This window comes from Eupeodes corollae, chromosome 1, assembly GCF_945859685.1.
Source record: "Eupeodes corollae chromosome 1, idEupCoro1.1, whole genome shotgun sequence".
Lineage (NCBI taxonomy): Eukaryota > Metazoa > Arthropoda > Insecta > Diptera > Syrphidae > Eupeodes > Eupeodes corollae.
This window is the reverse complement of record NC_079147.1, coordinates 77452360-77466469: the sequence shown is the minus strand read 5'-3', so window position 1 is coordinate 77466469 and position 14110 is coordinate 77452360. Positions and strand designations below refer to the sequence as shown.

The 14110-nt window shown below is 34.8% G+C and overlaps 1 protein-coding gene across 2 annotated transcripts in view; it reads right to left on the bottom strand.

Moving 5' to 3' along the window:
• Positions 1–1601: 1601 nt before the first annotated feature.
• Positions 1602–14110, bottom strand: part of LOC129940018 (uncharacterized) — a 286224-nt gene continuing 273715 nt past the window's right edge. For both annotated transcript variants that reach the window (XM_056048241.1, XM_056048243.1), the window contains one exon: positions 1602–7554. In XM_056048241.1, coding sequence (XP_055904216.1) covers positions 7409–7554 — 146 coding nt within the window. In that variant the 3' untranslated portion in view covers positions 1602–7408. The remainder of the gene's footprint in view (positions 7555–14110) is intronic.

Genomic DNA, 14110 nt, shown 5'->3' with positions numbered 1-14110 from the left:
GGGAGCAATCACTCAAGCAACCAAAGGCATTGCCATCCTTGAATGAGTTCATGTCGTTCTTGGAGATGCGGTTTCAATCCCTAGAGGCACTAGGGCCAAGCCAAAGAAAGGCTTCCGAAGAGCAACGCCAAAGGTTCAGACCCGACAAGGCGTATACGACACTGGTGTCTACAAGATCAACTTCCCGTCTCCTGCATAGGCAACCATCAGCTGTACTCCTGTGAGACATTTTTGCAACCAAGCCTATTACAGCGCTTAAACTTTGTGCAAAAATCAAGGCACTGCACAAACTGCCTTAAGTCAGGACATGCCTCAAATGATTGTTCTTCCAGATGTTGCACAAAATGCCAAAAGAAGCACACACTTCTTCATTTGGACGAGTCAACAAGGTCCAAAAATTCGAAAATGTCAGGACTCAGCAAGTCTTTGCTTTCCAATATCTTAAACAAACAACACAAATCATCAAGCGTGATACTTGGCACAGCAATTGTCCATCTTAAGCGCCAAAGTGGAAAACAAATATCATGCCGAGCGTTGCTAAATTCTGGATCAATTTTATTTAATATGCATTTACAACATTTATTTGGATTAAAATTAAAAAGCTATACAAATCTTCCAATTTAAATCCACGTCAGCACTTCAGATTCTTTTGGTTAGGATTGTTTCGTTTTTGAACGCAGGCCATGAAACATTGAGCACTAAAATGAAGCATTTTGATGGGCCTGACGACTAAATGTGAGAATGTGTTTGGTTTTTCACGCACACTTTCTCACATTTAGCCCTCAGTAGCTTGTAGGCAAACCGAAATGTCAGTCTGAGATTCCCATCTTGTTAAATGGATTATTTTTGCTCATGGCGTTGGAATTGTGAGTGAATTTTGAAGTTAAGGGAGCCTGTCAACTCAAATGTCATTAAAAATATGAAAAACATCTGATATTTGTGTTCATTGAATTTATTTAACTGTCTTTCCTTATAATTAAAATAACATGAATATGATAGTGATTATTTTGTATTGTTTTTTTCTGTTTTTATTTTTCATTCCGTTTGTGAAATATTTCATTTTCATATCTTAATTTTTACATTTTTGTGTTGATATTCGAATTTTATTAATATTTAAGTATCTATAAATTATATCCATTTAATTAATAAACTTGATATACAAATATTGTGGTGTGTTTACACTTTCAAAAAATATATAAAATATTATTTAATGCTTAAAAGAACATAAAACTAATTATTTACTTAAAATAACAATTGAAAAGTTGAAATATAAAATTAAATATTTAATCGAATTAAAAAACACCAATTGACACAATAAAAATTATATTACTACTCAATATAGCACCGGCGAATATCGATAGAACTATAAAAAACAAACAAATAAATACCTATATAAACAATTTGTTTTTTTTTTACAATTTTATGTGAATAATAATTATTTATTTATATATTTACATTAAACTCTAAATTAAGAAAAAAAAACTAACGAAAACAAAAAGAAATTATATTGGTAAATATTGAAGAAATGTATTATTTTGTACAATTTCGTTTTCTTATTTCTTTCTTTTCTTTTATAAACTTTTTACGTAGATATTTATATATTTTTAATGATTTTGATTATGATAACATTGCAGATATTATGAAATTCATAAAATGTCGTTGACTTTTCTTTAATTCTTGTATATCAACATTTTTGCTTTCGTAAACTATTTTATTTTAATTTATCGCCATTAGGTAAAGGGCGTGGTTTTTTGTTTTTAGGTCTATATAGTTATAACATTTGAATAGTATTAATAATTGACTTCAATAATTAACACTTTTATTTTATCATTCCGTTGAAATTTTAATTAACTATTAACAAATTTTAATTGTTTTTTTCTTACTTCGATTATTTTATATTTTTTTTTTTTAATAATTTATTTTTTGTACAATATGACAACGAGATTTGTTTTTTTTTTAAAGAACGGGTTTTTAATGAACTAAGGTATAGTGGGTTTTATTTTTGAACTAAGAAAGGATTGAAGAGAAGTCTTGAAAACAAAATGTCAACAGTGAATTGTAACACTTTTAATATAATTGCGCTTTTTTAAATGGGGTTTGATGGTCTTAATTCAAATCCTACTTCAAATTTAATATATCAAGTCAGGTTTTTGAGACATTGTTTTTTAAAATTCGAAAAAAAACACAAGTATAAGGGTTTTAAGGCTATCCGTGATGGTTTTTCAAATCTATTATCGCTTTTTCAATATTAAATTTAAATATTTTTTATTATTTCTTAAAATATTCAAGAAAAATTTATAAGTTGTTAGATTTTTTACGAATCTGTTGTCTTAACAATTCTGTTATATAAAGTTTTTGAAAACAAATATTGAAAAATATAAAAATAATGTTGAAAACAGGTATTTTTTTTAAATTTGAGGAAATAGTCAATGTTAAAGTTTTGATTAGAAATCATTTTTAATAATTAACTCCAACAATTTATTGTGATGAGATATTTTAAGTGTAAACTTAGCTTTAAAACAAAAATGGTTTTTAATTGTTTTTAGCATTTTTAAAGGGATTATTTTAAAAACCTGATGTGATGTGACGAGATTATAATTTAATAAATCTCAATCCTTTCAAAAAGTTCGTGCTGTCAAAAAATAACGTAATTTTGTCGACCATTATAATGGCAGGTATCACTATTTTGTAAGCTATTTAAACATTAAAATAATAACAACATTAGATTTTGACAGCTTATAATGGCAAGCTGAATTTATTTAAAATTTAACTGCGGCCTTACCCTCATTATGGGAAGAACGAAACTAGTTCTCTAATGTCGAGTCTGAAGCGAAGAAAATGGGTCTTGACATTAACAAGGACAAAACGAAGTGTTTACTGTCGTCAAATAGAGTCGATTCACATCGTAGACTTGGTCAAAATGTGACAATTGACAGGTACAACTTCGAGGTGGTAAACGAATTTGTTTATCTGGGCACTGCTGTAAATCCTTCATATGACATCAGCGCGGAGATCAAACGCAGAATTACCCTTGCTAGCCGCAGTTTCTTTGGCCTAAGTAAGCAGTTGAGGAATAAGGCCCTTTCCCGAAGTACCAAAGAGACACTGTACAAAACTCTAATCATCCCAGTCTTGCTGTATGGTGCAGAGGCATGGACCCTCTCCCTGGTGGATGAAGGATAGAGAGGAAGGTTCTGCGTATGATCTAGGCAAAGTAACATCTGGCGGAGAAGATTTAATCAGGAGTTACAGGAGCTGTACAACGCTTAAGATGGCTATGGCATGTCGAGCGAATGAACATCGAAGCTTCAGCCCGTAAGGTATTCAACGCTAAGACTGAGGGAACAAGAAGCACAGGCAGGCCTCATCTCCGGTGAGTCAACTTGGTTTTCGAAACTGGAGGAAGCAAACTAGAGATCGAGTAAGCTATCGAAAGTTATTACTTGAGGCCTAGGAGAGCAATGCGCTGTAGCGCCAACTGGAGTAAAGTAAGTGAAGTTTACCCTCATTTATTTTGTTTAAATTCAAGAACAAAACACTGAAAGTATATGCATGTTTTCTTCGTATTCGTTGGTTTCACACAGTCTTCTTTTAAACGGTTAATAGAGGTCACTACGTTCCGTGAAGTTATAGCGCCTTTAAACGTCAAAACAAATTATTTTATAAAGTTATGTACCGCTTATAAAAGAGCTAGTTAAAGCCAATCGCGTTTATTGGTTTTTAAAGTGGATTATGCGAAAATAACCGAGTGTTTCAAAGAGCAAGTTCTGTGAGCTAAAAAAATGTAACTTCCTATAATCTGCATTTTGGTCTAAAATCTCTATCTAACTAATGTGATTCCGATATCTCGTTTCCTGTTGTTTTTCGTGTAGAACTTCTCGTAGGCTACTATTGAGTCTATCGAAATTTCAGCCGAATCGAGTTCGTGGGGCTGTGTTGGCGGATGTGTTCTTGAGTTTTAAAAAATGGAAAAAGTAAAATATCGGTGTGTAATTTCTTGCAGCGAAATTAAAGTGCACTTGGATGCTGCCTGCGGTGAATTTTTTTTTCGATAGCGATCTTTAAAAACCTTTATTAATTAACATCGATTTTTGATGAGCAATACCCAGTTGCCCCAAAACGTCTTAGATGGGAAGATAAGGTAACAAAGATCCACGATCTTATATTGGCTGAGGCATTAAGAATTTCAAAAACCCACGTAAATTAATTAGGTGGCGCAACAGTCCGTAGAGAACCAGGGCCTAGTGACTTACAACTCTCAACCATTCCTGTGTGCGAGTAATTGCAGGGATGGATGGGACCTATAGTTTATATGCCGAATCCGAACGGCTTATTTGAGAAAGCACTTTTTCATGACAAGAATTACTCTTGAAGAATTTGTCAATTCCTCGCAAGAGGCAGTACCCGTGAATAAAAACTTTAGGTGGCATAGGCAGTAATCGAACCCCAGACCTCTGGCATGACAGTCCAACGCACTAATCATCATGCCACGGGTACTACAGGCGTGGGTCATATACTGTATGCAATTTCGAGTGTAAGAAGTTACATGCACCACAGACAACAAGTACAAACGTGAGACCACTTCATAGCAGTGTTTGACATTTCTGTTTAAACACAATCCAAAGGAGTTGTGTGACCGCCAACGCAAAATGTATCAACTTTTAAACGCCACAGACATAGAAATGTGCTTTCAACAAGGCGAAGACGGTCATATTGGTCGGAAAGGTAATGGCCCCTGTTTTCTGGGATTCATAAGCTGCAATCCACATCACCTACCTGGACAAAGGGCAAAACGATAACAGGGCAAAACGATAACAGGGTCCGGTTCAAATCCTTGCACAAAAAACGGCTGCATTTAGCATAGAAAAAGAGGCTCTTCCACTGTAACAAGGCACAAGTTTACAACTCCGCCCTTCCAAGGTCCAAATTGATCAAACCAGGATACAAACTACTGCCCAATCCTTATCATTCTGCAGGTTTCGCCCCGTGCGACTTCTTTTTATTTCCAGACTTGAAAAGGTCACAAAATAAATTTGCATCTTGTCAAATATTGAAAAAACCTCTTTTTTCAACAGGTTTTATAAATTGGAGTAGCATTGGTGCATAAAGTTTATGAAGGCGACAATGTTGAAAAATTAATAGAATTTTGAAAAAAAAATTTAGGCTTAGTTTTTATCCGTACGCCCTCTTTAAAATGTCAGCACTAAAATAAAATATACTAGCAGGGTTTTCAAAAAACCCATAGCGTCAAAATTGACGTTTATGTTTATTGCCACAATTTCTCATTGGCTGCGTTCAATCTCGTGTTGGATATTCTATCGTGGATAGGTGGATTTTCAACGTATTATTTTAATAATTCACCGGATTTCTACCAAAAAGATACAAATTTAAAATTAATTTTCTGATTCCTTCTAATTTAATCCATACGTTGAATCAGCTGGTCTTTCAGATACCAGAAATGTTAGGATACATTTTTAGACCTCACAGTTATTTTAGATCAGCTGTTCTCTGACAAGTAAAACACTTAAGCATAGGTATCCGTATAATCTATCGTACGGAGATTGAACGCAGCCATTGCGTCTCTGAATGCTTTTTTTTCGAATGTTATCTAAAGCACTGTTCACATGAGCACGACCAACCCATGAACGACTATTCGTCGATTTTGACATTTCTTTCAAATGAGAGTTTTTAATTCGTCGCGAATAAACCAACACAAGAATGATTTGCTTAGGTTAAGTATGCGCGATTATTTTATTCGTTGCGAGTGTGGATAATGTGGAACGCGAATAAAGTTTGACAGTTCGTATCAACTACAATTTCTTTCCCGACGAAAAGAAAAATGATGCATCATAAATCAAATAGAAACTATGTTGCTATCGTTTTGTTAAGAATTTGTGTGGAAATATGTCTTCAAACGCATGGAAACTCACATTTTGTAATTCATTCGTCGTTCGTTGGTCGCGCTCATGTGAATACTGCTTAAATGCTACAATAAGTAGATTTTGAAATTGAAATTTAATTGTTGAGGAGAACGGCCTCATGAATTAGATATTTTTGAAAGTTATGTTGATGGATAGATTTGTGGCGATCAAAATAAATCCACATAGTAGAAAATTTGCAGGTCGTAGGTTTGACGTTTGAAAAACAGAACAACAAATCCAAAAATATGACCTCGTTTATCAAAATTCTCAAAAGTATAGCGTCAACGTTTTCTGACAGTTATGTTAATGTCACTTGCGCTGTTGACATTCTTTTCAATCCTCTTAATCAATCCTTTGTTTGATGTTCATGTGGCTTGCTATGACTGAAGTCAAAAGTATGAACGTAGCTTTATATATTTTAGTCTAATGTAAGTTGAACTTAATTCACTTGATGTGCAATTTCTTTAATTTATTTTATGAACTGTTTTACTTTTCTCTTAAATTTTATTTTGGTATTTTGCATGGATAGAATATTATTTACCTACTTTATAATAATGTGCAGCTTTTTTTTCAATATAGTGATTTTTAATTTTTGTGGATGTTGTTTTACAAAATCTACAGCTTTAGCTTAGATTAAATTACTTTCTGCATTATTATCTTTTTTAGTTTTTCTTTGTTTAATAATTTGTATTTTTTTCTTTTTCAATAAATTGTTGTTTGTTTTTACTTGGAAATCAGTCTGTTGTTGTTGTTGTTTTTGTTTTAATGGATTTTATTGTTTCTTGCAAATTATGATTTTTATTTGTTTTTTAAAAATGTGCTTTGTAAATGCTTATGTCTACCTGCACTCAAGTCTTTGTTTTATTGTTTCAAGTACCTAGGTTTTTTTGTTTTGGTATTTTTATTTTGTCGCAACAAATAAATAAAAATAAGTGATATGTTTTTATCGTATATTAATATTTAATATTTAAAAAAAAAATAATATCAAACTAAGTTTAAATGCCTGCGCAAAGCCGTGAGATATGATTTTAAACTGTAAATGATTTTTTTGTTTTGTTTACTTAAGTCTTTTTTGCTATGTGTTTTATTATTTTTATTATTTTTTAAATAATCAGTCAAAAATTTAATAAATTTTTTGTATTTTTTTGTTTTGTTTTTGGATAAGGCAATTTTTGTTTTTGAAGAATTAAAAAATGTGAAAATCATTCGAAGTTTTTGCTTAATCCTTTAGTGTTTTTAATTTATTTTTTTTTTAAATTTATTTTCACCTTTTATTTATAATTAATTTTTAAACTTAAGATGATGTGTTTTATAATTTGTTTCAGTGTGTCATGATCGAAATATTATGTACGTATAAATAGGCATGTTTATATTGTTGTGGATCTGTTTATAATAAATAATTTCTTCTTTTTTTTTAAACAATTTTGGTTTAAGCTGTATAACATTTAAATATAATATTTATTATCCAACAAAATGACTGTCACCTTTTATGTAAAAAAGTTGTCTCGTTGTTGATAAAGTGGCAGTGAGTCCGTTGGAGATGTTGAAAGACGACCTTCTTCGGGTGTTGTTGGTGAAGGGGTTTTATTATTTAAGTCGGGAATTTTTGATGGTCGGGCAGCCATTGCTTTTTCTGTTAAAAAGAAAATATGAATTAAAGAAGAAGTTATTAATTTTTAAACACTTTTTTATTTATGTTTAAATAATATATGATTAATAATAGATTATGATCATTAAACTTGCATCTATATTTAGTTATAATATCGAGATTAAGTATAGAGGAATGGTTTACATAGTCTACGTACTTGGATTCTAGGTTTCGATACTTAGTCAAAAAACTACATATTTACATACATACTTACTATATGAATGATTATAATCCGACTATAAAAATTATTACTTTCCTATAAACAATAGATGTATTTAATATGGTAAACACATTTATTTGTTCAAACTGTTCATACATATTATTAAAATAAAACAATCAAGCCATTTCCTATAAAACTTTGCTATAAAATATATTTTTTGCCAAATTATAAACTTGGGATATGGGAAACCCTAATTTAAGCACTTCTGCTTAGGATAAATTGACTAGTTTTTGATTTGTTAAACTATTTAATTATCCAAAAGACACATCGGGTCCCATTTTTCAGTCTTCTATAACTAAGTATAACATTCAATCTAAGCCTTCAAGGTGTTTTCCGAAATAATGTACACCGCTGCAGTCCTACTAGACACAAAGCCGAATTTGTTACTACTTTTTCCAATTGATTTGGTTATTCTTTTTTAAAGTTCCGCAATTTTGAAGCGATGTTCAAATGGAAGATATGACCATTTAAAGAACACAAGTGTCCAAAGGTTTTTTTTAAAACCTACCTCTGTCTATCAACTCCTACTCTCACCTCCCCGTGGTGAACATCGGGTGCCTAGTACCTCAACTGGAGATTGGGTTCCAGCTCCAGTGGAAAGTTGTTGGGGGCAGCAAACGAGAGAGGTGGGGACAGGTGTTTCCACTAAGGCACCTCTCCTTATTCAGACGGCAGCGGAAGAATTCCCGAGATGGAATCAACGGTGGCGTCTACAGTTCCAGTAAGGTTAAACCACTTAGTGAGTGCCTTATAGGGCTTCTTCGACATATTCGGAGCCCAGGCCTGTAAGGAGCGGTTTATCCAGCTCCCCTTCCTAGTAGTTATATGAAGGATCTGGCCCTCCGGTTGGGGGTTGTGCCGTCGGGGTGACTTCCGGGATACGAAAAAAGTACCTTTAGTTGCGAAGCACCAACAAGCCGCGGATACGGACGAATTCACTGTTGCCAACAAACGCAAAAGAAATAAGGACAACGAACTTCAGATCTGTACGTGGAATGTTAGGTCCCTTAACAGACCATGTGCAGCCGAACAATTAGCGGAAGCCCTAAACTGCTGCAAGAAAGATATAACCGCCATCCAAGAGGTGCGATGGGATGGACCGGACAAACGCAAACTAAAAGACTGCGATATACACTACGGCGACTGCTACCGAGAACAAAGACAGCGTCTTTTTCGGTGTGGATTTGTTGTTGGAACTAGACTCAGGCAAAAAGTCTTGAGTTTCAACAGTGTGAGCTAGCGCATCACGACAAACAGCATCGAGGCTAAATTCAACATAAGCCTACTATGCGAGCATGCCCCAACAGAGGAGAAAGATGGAGACATCAAAGACATACTTTTCGAGCTCTTGGAGAAGACATATGGGCAGTCCCCTGGCTATGACATTCTAATTGTCTTATTGGATTTGAATGCCAAGCTAGGAAGAGAAGACATCTTTGGTGGCATAATCGGGAGATACAGCCCACACGCCACCACCTCCGACAACGGATTCAGGCTGGTCGATTTAGCTGCGGGGCGAGAGGTTCTGGTAGCTAGTACGCAGTTCACATATCTAAATATCAAAAAAAGGGACATGGAAATCTGCTGTTCAATCAACCGTCAACCAGATTGACCACATTCCGATCGATGCACGACACTTCTCCAGTATACAGAATATCCGAAAATTCCGAGGGGCCAACATTGACTCGGACCACTACCTCGTTGTAGCCAAGGTACGGCTACGGATATCCCGGTTCAAGCCAAAACAAGGAAGTACTGTGAGAAGATTCGACGTTGGACGGCTACAATCGCAAGAGACTTCCATGTTCTTTTCCGATCGAGTCTCTAATAACCTCTTAAGAAGTCCTATGCTTCCTGCATTAAGCATTGAAAACCAGTGCCAACATTGGCTTGCTGCCATCAGAAATGCTGCCTCTAAAGTGCTAGGTTTCACACGGCCACCACAGCGAAACCCCTGATTTGACGACGAATGAAAAAGAAAAGGAGAGAGGAACACCTACTTCTTGTTAAAAAAGAGAGCATGAGAAGCGCGTGATCGAGGAGATTCGAAAATTTTACCAAAGGGACCCAAAAAAACCTCCCAAGGGTACCAGCCACGAACCGAAGCCTGTAAAGACAATCAGGGGAACATCGTAGTAGAACCGCAGTCGGTGATGAGAATATGGAAAGATCACTTCTCCAAATTATATAACGGCGATGAAGAACCGAATTCCGCTGTAAGGTAGATAGAACCACTCAACCTCGGCGAAGCAGATCAACAATTCCGCCTACCCAACCTTCACGAAGCGAAGATAGCTATATCTAAACTTAAGTCAAACAAAGCTGCTGGAGATGACTTGGCAGGGAGCTTGCACCAACTCATCTGCAAAATATGGTCGGAAGAAAGCATGCCCGATGAGTGGAATCTCTGAATAGTGTGCCCGATACATAAGAAAGGAGACCCTCTAAACTGCGCCAACTACAGGGGCATCAGTCTCCTTAACATTTCGTATAAGATCCTCCTCCCGTAATATGTGAACGTCTGAAGCCATTCGTCAACAACCTGATTGGTCCTTATCAGTGTGCCTTCAGACCAGGAAAGTCCACTATCGACCAAATATTCATACTACAGCAGAACTTGGAAAAAATCCAGGAGCTTCAAATCGATTCCCACCATCGATGTTAAAGTCGCGTATGACAGCTTCTATAGGGAAGAGCTCTACCGAGCAATGTTTAGTTTTGGCATCCCTGTCAAACTTAACCGTTTGTTAAGAATGACGATGGAGAATGCATCAAGGTCGGATGCATTTGATGTCAAAAAAGGTTTTAGACAACGCGATGCACTGTCATGCGACTTTTTCAACATCGTTCTGGAAAGAATTGTGCAAATCTCAACCGTCAACACTAGAGGCACAATCTTCCAAAGTTTCTTCCAATTACTAGGATACGCAGATTATATTGAAATAATTGGAAAATCAAAGTGTGATGTCAGGAGAGCGGTTTTGAGCATTGCGACGAAAGCGAAGAAGATGGGTTTAGTGGTCAATGAGGGCAAGACCAAGTATATGCTGTCATCAAAAAAGGTACACATAGATGGAGAATGGAGGAGAAGATATAACGACGAACTGTACGCGCTGTACAGCGACACTTACCTACTTAGCAGAATTAAAGTCGAACGTCTTAGATGGCTAGGTCATGTACAGCGGATGGACATAAACGCTCCAGCCCGGAAGGTATTCGAATCCAAAAAAATTTTAGTTGATATGAACTGTCAAACTTTATTCGCGTTCCACATTATCCACATTCGAAACGAAACAAATCATTCTTGTTTTGGTTTCGGTAGTAAATGGTGTTCGACTGTGGCTTCTTGAAAAAATTCATGACGAATTAAAAACTCTCATATGGAAGATATGTCAAAATCGACGAATATTCGTTCATTCGTTGGTCGTGCTCATGTGAATAGTGCTTTAACTGTCAAACCTTAGACATAAAATATCGAAACTTCTTGTTCAGCTTATAAATTGTACAGCTTCAGTGAGGGGCGATTGTTTCTTTGTTGACTTGATTTTTTTTTCATTTCCATTATTTTTTTTAAGTGACGCATGGAACACGATTAGAATTGTTTTATTTATTTGTCAATTTGACGGGTTTTCCATTTTTTGGTTTCAAAAGTATAGGGCTGGAGATCTGTCAAACTAAGTTGTTAAACCATGTTTTTTTAGTCTGACATTTAGAAAAATGGATCGCTTGAATATCGCACAATGCAGACAAATTTTTCGACACCTACTATAAAAATGGTGATTCTGCCACTGCCACATATCGTACGTTAAAAGAAAATTATGGTTTACATAATCGTCCAACTATATGCAAGCAATGGGAAAAACTGTGAAACGAATTTTAAAAAACGGACTTTTCGCTCGTACCACTGAAAATATCGCTGCCAAAGTGAAAGTGTTGCAGAAGACCGGAATGTGTCAATTTCTCGTCATTCTCAGGAATAAGGACTGTCTTACGGAACACTATGATGTATTTTGCATCCATATAAAGTCGCCAATTATATCTATCATTGGGTTTCATCATTGAATATTGAATTTTTTTGACAGGCCGTTTATAGCTATCATTAAAAATTTCTGTCATTGAAAACAATTTCCTGATTGAAATCCACTGAAAATCTTTTACTGGCAGAAATCTATTTTTGGAGTTCTGAGAATCCTCAGTTATTGAAGAGAGGCCATTAAATAAATAAATAAATTAGGTGGCGCAACAGTCCATAGAGAACCAGAGCCTAGTGACTTACAACTCTCAACCATTTCTGTGTGCGAGTAATCCCAGGAATGGAGGGGACCTACAGGTTATATACCGAATCCGAACGGCTAATTTGGGGTAGCCCTTTTTCATGACAAGAATCTTGGAGAACTTGTCAATTCCTCGCAAGAAGCAGTACCCGTGAATAAAAACTTTAGGTGGCACAGACAGGGATCGAACTCAAGACCTCTCGCATGACAGTCCAACGCACTTACCATCATGCTACGGGTACTAAGGAGAGAGGCCATTACATCCACAAAAAGTCACTGTTTGGTGCTCTCTTTGCCCCGAAGGTATGATAGGACCTTACTTCTTTGAAAACGACGATGGGAAGACTGTCACTATCAATTCGAAGAGTTACGGTCATATGATAACCTACATTTGTCTGTCTGCTATTGTTTAATACGACTTGGAGAATATGTGGTTTCAACAAGACTGTGAAACATTTTGTGGCCGCGCCTTTTCTCAACGTGGTGATATCCGTTGGCCACCAAGACCATGGACTTCTTTGTGTTGGACTACGCGAAAGATTGTGCTTATGCAGATAAACCTTTAACTTTTGAGTACTTTGTGACCGTGTTAACGAGGTTGGTTGAGCTGTCAAATTTTCAGGTTAACAATTTTTTTATCGCATATGTAAATCCACCGAAAAATCCATATTAACAGTTTTGATATTAATTATTTTTTTTTGTTATGTAACATGGAATGCAAAAACAGAGGAAATTTGTGTTTTGACAGATCCGGATCAAGAATAAATTGATTTATTTTACAAATGGAAAACTCCATTAAAGTGGAGCCAATAAGTTAGTCGTAAGTTATCATTTATTATAAAAGCTTTATGAATTTTTGTCTAGCTTTTCGAAAGTTTTAAGAATGAATTGATATAAACTAAAAAGGTGCAAGAATCTCATGGCAGAGGTCTTGCTTTCAGCATAGGAATGTTTGAGAATTGTAAATTGGAATGTTTGAGAATTGTAAGTCTCTAGGCCCTGGTTCTCTATGAGCTGTTGCACTAATTAAATTATTTATTGCGAAAAACTGTTTTTATTAAAATTCTTTTAAGTGATACCAAACATTAAGAGAAAAAATGCCATCTAGAGTGAAACATGAAAACTAATTTTTAGATCACAAAAATACTAGTAGATCGAAGTATAAGGCAGCATTTCGGTTTGTTGTTGTAAAACAAATAAATGGATGGTCTCATCTAGAACCCTGGTAAAATTAAAGGTGTCTAATATAAATTGACCTACTTAGGTTACATTAAGTATGGAAAAGCCTTCGAAAAATCAGCAATTATGGCAGATAAAAATAGTGCGAAGGAAAGCAAACATCCATAGCTTTTATGAACAGCTGACAAAATGTTTACAGAAGACATAGGACTCCACGGCTTAGCCAAATAAAAAACAGGTGTTTTTAATCTAGCCCTATTTTAGTGAACATTTCTGGCACGCACCTTACTCTTTTATAAACCGCTAATATGTTAAACTTCCAACTAAGCTAACAATTAAAATTGTCAATACAAGTTTATACCGGTTTATATCCTTCAAACTTAAGAATACAAATAAAATGTTCCAAAAATTGTTTATGATATTGATGTTAAAAAAAAAAGACAAACACATGCACGAAGCTATTGAGCAAACTGTCACAAATCATAAGCAAACCATATGTCATAAGCAATACAAATTAGTTATTTTAGGAAAAAATGTCAGAAATATTGTGTATTCAGGTGAAGAATAGATTAAAGAAAAAAACGTTCTTATAAATAAACAAACATGCATAAAAAGTCCAAAATATTTACGAGTCTTTTATGTTTTTTTTTTAAAACAATCAAAATACTATTTTAAGGTTTGTTTAAGTGTAAATAAAAACGACAAATTTTATGTTTTCTTGCTTTTAATTATGTTTATAGCTTTGCGGCACAAAAAGTAGTTTAAGTACATAATCTTAAGTGATATATTACCGCAAAGTTTATTTAATCTTTGGAAAACAACAGCTGTTTGTTATTTTCCTTTACACGTTTTGGTTATGTCAACAAAA